The sequence below is a fragment of the Cyclopterus lumpus genome, chromosome 10 (genome assembly GCF_009769545.1).
Source record: "Cyclopterus lumpus isolate fCycLum1 chromosome 10, fCycLum1.pri, whole genome shotgun sequence".
Lineage (NCBI taxonomy): Eukaryota > Metazoa > Chordata > Actinopteri > Perciformes > Cyclopteridae > Cyclopterus > Cyclopterus lumpus.
This window is the reverse complement of record NC_046975.1, coordinates 11600157-11612591: the sequence shown is the minus strand read 5'-3', so window position 1 is coordinate 11612591 and position 12435 is coordinate 11600157. Positions and strand designations below refer to the sequence as shown.

The 12435-nt window shown below is 40.8% G+C and overlaps 1 protein-coding gene across 1 annotated transcript in view; it reads left to right on the top strand.

Moving 5' to 3' along the window:
* LOC117738063 (A disintegrin and metalloproteinase with thrombospondin motifs 2-like) overlaps positions 1–9915 on the top strand; it is a 112922-nt gene extending 103007 nt beyond the window's left edge. The window contains exons 14-23 of the mRNA XM_034544357.1: positions 478–611; positions 703–826; positions 1298–1378; positions 1480–1643; positions 1866–2022; positions 2143–2278; positions 2466–2673; positions 2986–3115; positions 3602–3688; positions 6899–9915. Of these exons, the coding sequence (XP_034400248.1) occupies positions 478–611; positions 703–826; positions 1298–1378; positions 1480–1643; positions 1866–2022; positions 2143–2278; positions 2466–2673; positions 2986–3115; positions 3602–3688; positions 6899–8946 (3269 nt within the window). The 3' untranslated portion in view covers positions 8947–9915. The remainder of the gene's footprint in view (positions 1–477; positions 612–702; positions 827–1297; positions 1379–1479; positions 1644–1865; positions 2023–2142; positions 2279–2465; positions 2674–2985; positions 3116–3601; positions 3689–6898) is intronic.
* The last annotated feature ends 2520 nt before the right edge of the window (positions 9916–12435 follow it).

The window sequence follows — 12435 nt, the reverse complement described above, 5'->3', positions numbered from 1 at the left end:
GAAAGGTGGGGAGCAGCTGGAAAAATGAACTGGCAGCTAATGTACAGCAGATCTTAATTATAAATACAGGCTAGCTAATAGTTTGCTAACCTCTGCAGTTCTGCTCAGTTCAGACTAAGAAAAGCGTGTTTTATCCAAATATTATAATTCTACAGTAGCACGTCTGCCACCTGCTTATTAGTGTCAATGCACCATAAAACAAGGTCTCTGGAGTATGTCCATGTGTAATAAACGTGATGAAATAGAAGTGTTCTTTCTCACTGGGATTAACTGCCAGGTTTTGTCTCTGGAGGCTCATATAGTTGTATTATGAGTCACACAGACAGACACAATGAGACAGAGCGCCACACTGACTCACAAATAGCTCATTCAGAACATTTTAAAAGAATCCCATGTTAGTTGTGAAGATGAAATCATCAAAATGGCTCTCAAATGTGCCAATTGGGTAATTTTTGTGTGTTTGTGTTTGTTTCATAGCTAACAAACGCTGCCACCTGCATTGCCAATCCAAGGAGTCCCGAGACGTGGTCTTCATGCAGAGAGTGGTCCTGGACGGCACACGCTGCTCATACAAGGACCCGCACAGTGTGTGCGTGCGTGGGGCGTGTGAGGTGAGTGGCGTTATGTGTGTGAGAGAGCGAAACAGCTGCTGCGCTGTGGTCAGATCTGCATGTGTTCAACTTTCCATGTCCTCATGAACAGAAAGTGGGCTGTGACGGTGTGGTTGGCTCCTCAAAGCAGGAGGACAAGTGTGGAGTGTGTGAAGGAGACAACTCCAGCTGCAAAACCTTCAAAGACACCATCATGCGTACTGCCAAGAAACAAGGTGAGCACACACACTGGCAGTGACAATACTTATCTAAATGTAGCACATACATGACATCAGATGTAGCAGCTGTCTATCATGGTGGTTAGTAGGAAAAGCGGTTGTCCAGTGTTCCTTTACAGTGTGCACAGCACGTTTAGTTATATTCAGCTAAACATCGCCCTCTAGAGGAAGATTAGAAGCAATGTCCAGTCAAGCACTGGCAAGAAGTTACGTCTATGAGCAAATGTTTATTCGGATACTTTCTAGCCTTTGATGTCAGAGCACACCTACATTACAGCACTGACATTTCACAGAATTTGTATAATGTTTACTTTGGATGAAAATAGTCAAGACTGTAAGGGCTTTAACTAGTGAGTAGGGGTATTTGGCTGAAAGTAATAAGAGCTTTTTATGGGATTAGCTGAAAAGCTGGCTTTGCGTCGGGAAACAGTAACATTTGTATGATGTCAGGTGTCTGCTTCATTTTAGGTTTCCTCAAAGTTCTTGAAATCCCCAGAGGTGCGAGACACTTACTGATCCAAGAGCTGAAAGCAACCTCACACACCTTAGGTATTTGTATATTGTTTTTCTTTCCTGCGTGTTTATATAGTATTGTGTTGTATACTTGTGCGGTACTAGTGCAATCAATGAAAATTCTCACCCATCTACAGCTGTAAAGAATGTGGCATCAGGGCTGTTCTTCTTGAACGGGGAAAACGATTACCCAGAATCCCGCTCGGTGATAGAAACGGGCGTGGAGTGGGAATATGAGAATGACAACGACAAGGAGACACTTCAGACCACTGGCCCTCTCAGACATGGAATTCTGATCATGGTACATGTTGAAATAGTGAAAATAGTGTATACTTTGGTCAGACACACCACACCAAACAATACAAATTCCACTATTTATATATATATATATATATATATATATTTATATATATATAAATAGTGGAATTTGTATTGTATATATATATATATATATATATATATATGAAATGATGTCAGCTATCGAAAGTGTTCATTGGGTTTTGTCACTTCTTTCTCTTTGTAGATGAAATTGCATGGAGATGAGGATGTGAATTTGTCTTATAAATACATGATGAACATGGACAGTGACTCTGCCATTCAGAACAACATGCTGGTAGAGGACAGTGCCTATGAGTGGGCTCCAAAGAGATGGTCCTACTGCTCTAAGGCCTGCGGCGGAGGTAAAGCACAGCAAAGGAAATACTTGCTGTGAAACCATTGCGTCTCTGAGATCAACTATAATGAATGTCTGTATCTCTCTGGTGCTTACATTTGTAAAATCCTCCATTCCCGTGCTGTAGGGAAGCAGTACCTGCGATACGGATGCAGAAAAAAAGTTGACAGTAAGATGGTCCATAAGAGCTTCTGTAACAAATCCAACATGAAACCTAGAGGAGACACCAGAGACTGCAACCAAAAGCCCTGCCCCCCACCCATGTATGCATTGTTATATATGTTACCAACTGAATAGAAATAACTAAACTGCGATAGAGACCACTTTAGGCTGTTTCTACATTCAGCAGGCCTTGTTTTTCCTCCTTTTCATTGTTTACTCCAGAATTTTGCCATTTTGAATGCCATCAGAACTCTTGTCTCCCTCTCTCTGCCCCGTGGTGTCCTCCAGTTGGGTGACAGGGGAGTGGCAGAACTGCAGCAAAGCATGTGGAAAGACAGGGATGCAAATCCGCTCAGTCAGCTGTGTCCAGCCGTCAGATGACAACACCACACGCTCCATCCACAATAAACACTGCAACGACGACCGGCCCGAGACTCGCAGACCCTGCAACCGACACTCCTGCCCGACCCAGTGGAGAGTTGGACCGTGGTCGCAGGTAAAATGCAGGGAAAATACTTAACCCTACGCCAATACCATATTTTTGTATGCCCAACAGCTGGTATTTTTGTGTGACTCAGTGGTTTAAATATTAGACTTCCCCATAACTGTATTCTTGGCAGCGTTGAAAGGTCTCTGAGAAACCGATGATGTAATCTTCACTGTGACTTCTTAAAGTAAACCAAAGAAAAGGATTTTTTTTTAAATTTCATGACAATCATGTACATTGAATGTGCTTGTTCTGATTTATGTCCATAAATACCAAGCGATGTGTTCTAAAGTGCTTGTTGGTGATGTCCTGTATCTCCAGTGCTCAGTGTCATGTGGTAACGGGACCCAGCAGAGGCAGGCGTTGTGCCACACCAGGGACAACACCATCGGCCTGTGTCTGGACAGTAAGCCCGACACCATCAGAGTCTGTCGCATGGATCCATGTCCCAGTGAGTGTTAAGGAACCTCCAGTCACTCAAATTATTTTATTTAGACAATTGTCTCAATAATTTCACTTTAATAAAATGTTGATCTTACTTTCATAGTTTTGGCCAACATTCCTATCTCCAATTTTAACATCTTGCTAAAAGAAAGGACAATAAATAGCTCAGTATGATGGGAACAAGCAGTCAAACAATGATAGATTTTAAATAAACTCTTATGTTAATTAAGTTATTTGGAAGTGTTTAGTTTTTTCCTCAGATAATCTGGCTAAACAACACTTGTGTTTCTTGCCCTATTTGAATGACAATATCCCCCATCTTGCCAGATCTCAGCAATTACTTGTAATAAATTGTAAATATTCTTAAACAAAAAAACAGGCCCAGATATCAGTGTAGAAAGGAGATGCTGGGAAAGGTGATCACAATGACTATTCAAAGAGTACCCCTCCCACCTTAACTGCTGCATTACTCTCTCCCTTTGCCTCTCTGCAGAGGGCTCGTCAGACCTCAACAAGAACGGCAACATCCTGATCCAGTGGCTGTCTCGCCCCAACACCAACTACCCGAAGATCTCCTCACGTAAAACCTCCCTCTATAGTTCCCAGCCTGGCCTCCACAGCGGCAGCCGCAGCTGCATGTTTGTCCTCTGCTGGGCCCTGCCCATCTCTGTCCTCCTGTCTCTGCAGGGCCGGCCCCGGCTGGCCCCCTGACCTTCCCCACGGCCCGTGCCTGTACCCACGCCCGTGAGCGAGCGGCAAAGCTTTCGCTTCTCTTTTTTGGGGGGGGGGGAGATGTTGCCTCTCTCTCTGTGTGTCTGAGACGGCTCTGACTGGGGGGAGGTCTCTGGCTCCTGTGTGTGCTAGTTGGTTCTCTCTTGCTCTGTCTCTCTCTCTCTATCTCTCTCTCCTTTGTGGAGCATTGTGTTGTAACCGCTGGCCAGTCGAAAACTCAAAAGATCAACAAAAAAATTGATGTGAAAAGGATTCGAAGTGGCAAGGCGAACAGGTTTTTCATGGGCACCTCCTGAGACGTGTCGAGGAGCCGTTCATGTGTGAGGGGACCCACTCTGCATTTGGCGGCCATACATTTTGCGCGAGCTAGCTGCGTGTTGTCATGGGTTACCACTCCTGAGATGCAGCTGCGCTTTTTTCTTTTTGTAGCGCACTGTCATTGTGGGGAGAAACAGGTGTGAAAATAAACAGAAAAGGTATATAAATATCTATATAGAAAAAAAAGTGATTTAAAAAAAAAATATGAAAGCTTTATTGTGAATGTGATCTTGTCACAATGAGGACATCTTTGCTAAAGTGCTCATCTGACATCCTGGTTCCATTGGAGGATGAGAATGGCGTCTCATTCTACGTTACATTCTCAGATTGACAGGAACTCAGCACAGGGACAGGAAGTGACATAAGTAAACCTTCTGATTTTGGGGGGAGGGAACTGTGAGGTGAAGGATCTTGAAGAAAGGCTATATTAAAAAAACACACACAAAAAAACAGGGTAGTCTGACCGCTTGAGGTTGCTTCCCATTTCACCTCATCATCAGCCATCCTCTCTTTGACTGTTATACTAAAGTTCAATAAATGCAGCTTATTTGTGCTTGCAGACTTTAAACAAATACATCTATAAATATATTTGTATTTATATATACCTATAAATCTAAATCTATATGAGTAACAATAATATTAATAACGTTTTACCATGAATAAGCTGTAGCTTATTTGCCTAAAACCTTTGGACTGCTATTGATCGCTTAGATCCTTGACTGTTATGTGTATTTTTTTATTGATTTTACATAAATACAGATGAATATTTAATAAAGATAAAGTGTTTTGGGGGGGAAGGGGTTAGACCTATATTATGCAGGACTTGGTCAGTTAGTTGCCTCTCCATTCTCTCAGATGGATCAGTGGTTTACTGTCGCTTCTTGTTTTCTTTTAAGGATAGGATCCCGTTTTGTCATGCACATTTGCATCCATCACCTGTATGCATGTGTGTTAGTGTATCTCTGTGTGTGTGTGTGTGTGTGTGTGTGTGTGTGTGTGTGTGTGTGTGTGTGTGTGTGTGTGTGTGTATGTGTGCATGTGTGTTTAGAGGAGTGAATTAACAAATGTTATTAAATGTGATATGCTAGTTTTGTCAGTCAAAGTCTGTCTGATTGTGTGTGTGTGTGTGTGTGTGTGTGTGTGTGCGTGTGTTTGTGTGTGTGTGTGTGCATGTGTGTGTGTGTTTGTGTGTAAGGAAGCTTCATCATTCGGGCTTTTACACATTGCGATCAGATACAGAAATACCTCATAAACTTTGATTTGAGAGTGTCCGATGATCATTTTATGTTGATGAACATTAACCACATGAACAATGCCTTATCTTGGATTGAATGTAATGGCATTTATCTGTGAAAGAGATGGCTTTACTCATTCAAAGTTTCACTCGGAATAGAGGCAGCTTCAAACCAACTTAAGAAACTCACACCCGCCAACCATCAAACCTACCAAGGTGATGTTGGACCAATGTCCGACTACTGGGAAGGGTTTACAAAGGGCCTAGGGTATTGACACATATGGCATCTAGAAAAAAAAAACACTTCAGACTTGTCATTGTATTGTGATCACTTATTTCTGTTGTGACTATGTAGCGAGCTATCCAAGGTTTCCTTCTGCTGGAGTTGGACTGTATGAGACCAAGCCAGACCTAGCAGTGCGACTGTATATAACATTGGTGTTGACTGTATTTAATAATGTTCATGACTGTTATCTTCTTCTATAATATTCTATACTATGGGTAACTGTTTTGTGGCTTCACTGGCCTGCTGCGTGGGGCTGGCTAACGTTTGGCTAACGTTGAAGAAACATTCAGATGGACTACGTGCACTGCGTCTATATGCACTTTGATTTATCAGGGAAATTTTATTAATGTTTTGTAAATGTTTCATATGACACTTAATGTGCCATTCCAGTTTTTACATCATCATGGGAATTATGTAATTCATTTAAAAAGCAAATATCATTTCTGTACTTCATGTTTTTTGTTTTTCAATCGATAAACAGATTGACTGGTTAATTTACAAGTAATGAAGTGTTTTACCAAAGTGACTGTGAACTTGTAACTTTCGATACAGTTGAATTATTTTTCTTAAGAAAAGAATATATCTATATATTGAGCAGGTACATCTCATTGTTTCAGTTACTGTCATTCTCAACAGCAAAGTTGTATCAATAAAAATGTTTTGAAAAGTGTGATCTTTCTCTCACCAGGAATGTTCAGTGGCTAGATCCTTTGTCAGATAAAATGTCAAACATTGCCAGTAGAACACAGTTAAGTTTACTGGCATGGTACAAAAAGGGTACAAGTCAAGTGGTTGAGGATTACAATTTAACAACTGAAAAATTATCAAAGTGAGAAAAACTCAGACCTGAGAGTTATATTTACAACACAAGACTGGCAACCCTTCTTTTTCCATTTCAGTTGCTCTGGACTAATCTCATGACTGCTCTTGATGTTTGGGTTTTCCTCCTCTTCCTTTCTGCATCATCTGCTAATGGTCTGGCTTTTCTACTGTACTCTGCATGGTGTGAAACCAACACACACACACTCACACGTATGCATGTACTTTTTATATCTACGAACATACACATAAAGACTAATGCTAACGTACTTATTGTTGCACATTGCACATTCTGTCACATACAAAGATATATTCCAGCAATCTTATACATAACACTCACCTCTTCATAGTCTCTACCGCTAGCTGCACCCAGTCTCAGCACTCTATTCTCTCCTCCACAGGCCGACGTTGTCATGGAGACCGCTCTGTGTTCTGTCGTATGGAGGTGCTGAAACGCTACTGCCCTCTACCGGAGTACCAGCGCATGTGCTGCAAGTCCTGCAGCAATGTCACCATTGCAGAGCCTCCACCCAACTCCACTTCCACATCCATCCTGCTCAGTGCTTCTCCACCCACCTTCAGCTCAGGCGTCAACACCATCCGACCCACCAGAGCTGTCGTCACCACCATTTCAGCCTCTAACATCAATCCCCAGACCACCACTCATCCTCCTACCTCGATTACTGCTTTTCCTCATTCCACCGCTTCCCAACTAAGTACTACACAAATGATCACCACTCATCCTCCAGCAGCCACCAGTGCTCCTGTCCTCCCTACTACATTTTCCATGGCAACGACCTCAGTTATCACAACTTCTCCCAGTGTTACTGGCCATCCACTACCTCTGCCTGTCCCAGACATAGACGTGAACACAGACCCACAATTACAGAGCACTACAAATAGTCCAGCAACATTTTTTATAACTGCCACACAGCTTCCAGCATCAACCAGTCCAACAATGACAAATCCAACAGAAAGCAGTACAAAAACAGGCGCTACACAAAAACCAAAGCCCAAAAAGATTCCGCCAAAGAAAACCTCCAAAAAGGTGATTCCACCAAAGGTCAATCCAAAGAAGAATACTGCACTAAAAAATACTACAAGAAAAGCGGTTCCACCAAAGATCAATCCAAAGAAGAAAACAAGTGATATTTCAAAAAAGAAAACCCCATCGAACAGCAATCCCCCCAAAAATGGACCGGACAAAACAACTCCAAAAAAGACTACTCCACCTAACACTACTCCAAAAAAGACTGCTCCACCTAACATTACTCCCAAACAGACTACTCCACCTTACACTACTCCCAAAAAGTATATTGCACCAAACAATACTTCGCCAAATACTACTCCTAAAAAGATTCCCCCTGTAAAGACCGGTCTCAATAAGACTCCTCCAGTAAAGAAGACTCCAGAGAAAATACACAAACCCACACTTAAAAAGGAGGCTCCTCCAAAAGCCAATCCCAAAAAGAAAATTCAGCCAAAGACAAAAGTTACAAAGAAAAAACAAACAAAGACAAAGCCTCAAAAGACCCCAAAACTAGGTCCCAAAAACACCACATTCTTTCAGGCCAAAGTTAATCAGACTAAGAGTAACCCAAAAAAGAAAACACTTAAAACAATGCCTTCATATTATACCACAGCCCCCACTCCATATACAACTCCAGAACAAGTGAGGGAGTACTTTTCTTCCACTATCTCATCCAGCACCAGTGAATATGCAACAGCTGCAGGCATGTTGCCTGAGTCCAGAATCAACGCTTCTTACATCAATAATAAAACAGCAAATATAGATGAAACTCCACTGTGGTATCATGATACTTCAACGACAACACCCAGCACTTTTGGTGACTTCACAAGACAGACCGGAACCACTCATTTTGAAGAGGTCAACATGCCAAGTGGAACCGTGCCATATAGTGATGTCACAATGACCAGCAGCGGCGATGTCATAGTAACCAGCGGAACCATTCTCAGTGATGATGTCATCTCAGTGTTCAGCGACGTGAGAGTGGTCAGTGACACCATGGTGCTGGACGACGGCCTCACCATGCTGATCCCAACTATCAATAGTGAAGATATGACGGACCTCTCTTCCTCGCCCTGGCTGGACCTGTCTGAGTATATCCCTGTGACCATCCCTGTGCTCACAACAACCTCAGACCCTGCCACAGCCTCGCCTCCTACCACCATTACCCCAACAACAGAAAAACCAGCCATCACAACCATCACCAGACCTCAGCGAAGACCAGAGGAGAACAGGGAGAACAACTCCATCGACGTCATATACAACAGGGTCACTGGCGTAGACAACGACATCTCACAGAACAATCTGATCCCAAAGCGTCGAGTCAACCTCCGAGAGAGAACCAAGAACAAACGCATCCAGGAGCTTCTGGAGGAGAAGAGGAACTTTCTCCTCCGGATGAAGAGAGGCCATGCAGCATGATAGACCAAGCCTTCTCATTTCTCTTATAGAGATGAACATTATCTTTGCAGACATTTTAAACCCTCTGAACTACCATGACGCTTTCTAGGCCTGTCCACAGAAAAGAAAACTCTGTCATATCACTATCAGGACTGTGAGAATAGTGTGGCCAAATGTTTGAGCAGTCACTTTGAAAAAGAAAAAGCCCTTTAGAGTACAGATTTAAGCAGATTTGAAGCAAATCGCCACGTCTGTGTTAATACAACAATGAGAAACAGAGGGGATGGGAATTGTAAATCCAGTTTCCCAGTTTGGACAGCACTACACAAATCCAAGCGTTCATCCCTCCAAACCACACACAGTGACAGATTCATCAATGATGTTGTTTGTAAAATGGTATTATCCCTACTGGCGCTTATGGAGCAACACAATCTACCACCTAGAAATCTTCATCTCCATATGAAATTACAGCCCAGGACTACAGCTCTTTTCCCCACCAACAGATATATCTCATTCCCTATTGGTAAGGCCAATGTTCCTTTGGGTTTAATTGAATTGTGCAAAGTTTACACTACTTTGACTGTTGCCTTTTCCGAAGTAAACGCCATTCTGACTACGTGGGGTTTCTCATCTTTCAGGAAGTTAAGATGCAGCATGTTGAGAGACATTGCCAAACATTTGGTGCTCCCTGATTGTTGATGATATATTTTTGATATCTCACTAAGCCAGGTGGGAAAACAAAATAAGTGAAGACAAGAAAATATATTGATTGCATTTTCTTTTTTTATGGTCAGTCAAGTACAGTGCTTTTTATGTCTGTTGCTAAAAGTGGTGTCACTTGTGCATTTATTTATGTAGAACAATTTAAATTAAATAAACAAGCCTGTTTGTATTAACTCTATCCAAATAGAAGCTTTGGGGCCAGTTTGTTTTCTTTTGTAATTTTTGTATTATTGGTACATCTCAACCTTTCAGCAGCTGCAAAAGCATCCATGGATCTTTCTGTACAATATCTGTACATATGAAAAAGAACTTAATGTTTAATATTTATTAAAGTTTAAGTGCCTGTGGTATTTTGCAATCTGTCAGTGTTGTGTGCTTTTTGTTCCAGTAATATCATGCTTCCCTTCTTTATCTTGTTGGCTGCAACCAGTAGTTGTTATGTCACAATCCTGATAAACAAAACATGAGCCAATTACTGTAAGCCTCACTGCTGCATCAGTTTTGGGTTAACTGAGATATGACACAGAAAGGGTCAAATTAAGCAACAATCGCCTTGAATTATCAATAGCATGCTTATGAAAGTTTCTTCAATTGACATTTTACGCCCAATTGCACATTAGTGCAATATTTTAAACATGTGGGAGACATAGCACCTATGTTAACTATGTTCACCTTGTTCATGTTTGTGCTCAAACCCTTTACTTGGCCTTTTTATTAATCAGAATATTAGGTTCAGTCAGCATGGCTTTACAGAATTCCTGACTTCAGTAGTCGTTCTCATCATGGGATTAGAAATGTGATCAAGGAAATTACTTGCCTGCAGTGTCATTTTTCTTCACTTTAAGCACGAAAGGATTCACTTCATCTCTGATGTATATATATATATATATATATATATATATATATATATATAGATGTATAAACCTTTGCCAATTAAATCCAAACTGCATAGCTAGATATTCTTGGGGTAAGAGGGATAATGTGTTTTCTTATGATTTTGGTGAACTGACCCTTTAGCATGAGATGAGCCCAACAACAGCCATGTTTCTATGAGTATAAATTAGCTGTAAATGCATTTGATGGGATTACAAGATGGACAGGAAATTACTTACTTATTATTATCATTACTTTGGACTCACTCTCCTGCTCAACGATTTGACTAAACATCTAACTTTGCATCGACTCAGATTGGTTTTGTGAAACTTGATTACTCACTTCATTCATACTCTGGTTTATTGACAATTCCAAAATATTAATATTTTTTGTAGCGGTCTATCGATATGTTACATATTATAATGTAATTATAATAAAAATAATGTTGGCCCATTTTTCTGAAGGTTTCCTTAATTTAGAGAAACAAGAGCAGATAGTTTTTTCCATGACAACTGAGGTTATGATCTTGTTATTTAATTAATTAAAGCATGGCGATTATGTTATGCTTCAACACTATTTGTTGTTATTATTTCCTGTTTACATTTTTCACAAGGCAATCAGTTCTTTTTTGGTTTTGTCTTCTTTTCCCTTTTATCCATTTTCCAAAGCTGACTTCATCTGGCCTCTGTAACGTGGCTACATCACTCTTTGTTACACACACTTTAATCCTGCAGTGGGGTCCCCGTGATGCTTTTGTCATAAGATCCATTATTCCATCAACCCAATTTTGTATGATTTTGTCAATCAATTTCTTTACATTAACTTTGTATAGTTGATTTAGTTTAATGGCATAACTAATACAGTTTTGAGAAGAACATTTTTTGCCATGATGGTTGTTTCTTACTGTTGTTTCTTATTTCCGGGGTCCCCAGTCGATAGTCCTTCTAGAGCGGTGTCTGGAGCGAGCACGTGCACCCTGTGCCAGACCGAGACATGCATTATTGAAATTACCGTAATTCTTCCATTGACATGCAGTATATTACGGTAATGGTAAAAACCAGTGGCAGGATTGTCTCTGGGGGAGCGGTGGAAGTGAGCAGAGCAGGAGAGCAGCAGGGGAGAGTGTTTGAGAAGTGTTTTAGACAGATACAGTTCTCACACATTTATTGCTAAGAAAAAAGAGAAAAGGGACCAGGCAGCCTGTCACCATTACAGCTCTAGAAGGGTTAATGTTGAATAAATTGGTATGAGAATTAAAGGTTTCACTGTGCAGCAATTAAGGACTGCATGGATGCAATAATGCGCACCTTCAGTCATTGTATCGCATAAAAGAAAAAAAGCATTGTATACACACAAATACTAATGTATCCTGTATGTATTTGCATCCTCACAAGTTCAGTTGATACATTTCTTTGGTTTGATAATAATCCATATGTGTTTGTTTCCTCTAGACACTGGTTCAACAGGCGTCTTTTTTGAGAGAAAACTTAAGGTTGGTCTCCTGACTTGTTGCGAATGAGTCACCCCTTGAGGTTGGTTCTCATGATGAAGGTACAAGGGGTCAATAAACAGTAACAGTACCATCTTTCAGTTTCATGGAATCAAACAGCCCACCATGGTGAAGATTATGTTTGTGATCATGATCATTTTTCTTGAGATTGTTTCTGACTAGTGCTGGATTTCTTTAAATTTTTTTTTTAAGTTTTCAGTTTTGTTCCAATGGATGGATCGAACCTCAAAACAAGTGTTGACAAAATTGTAATGACACAAATTGAACACCGTAAGTAAATCAAGATGTATTGCATGTGATTCCGTTTACTGTAACTGCATTATATTGTAATGTGTTCTTTGATATTTGTACACCCCCTGTGATTATAATTTTTCCCAAAGAATATTTCAAAACAACTAGCTCTT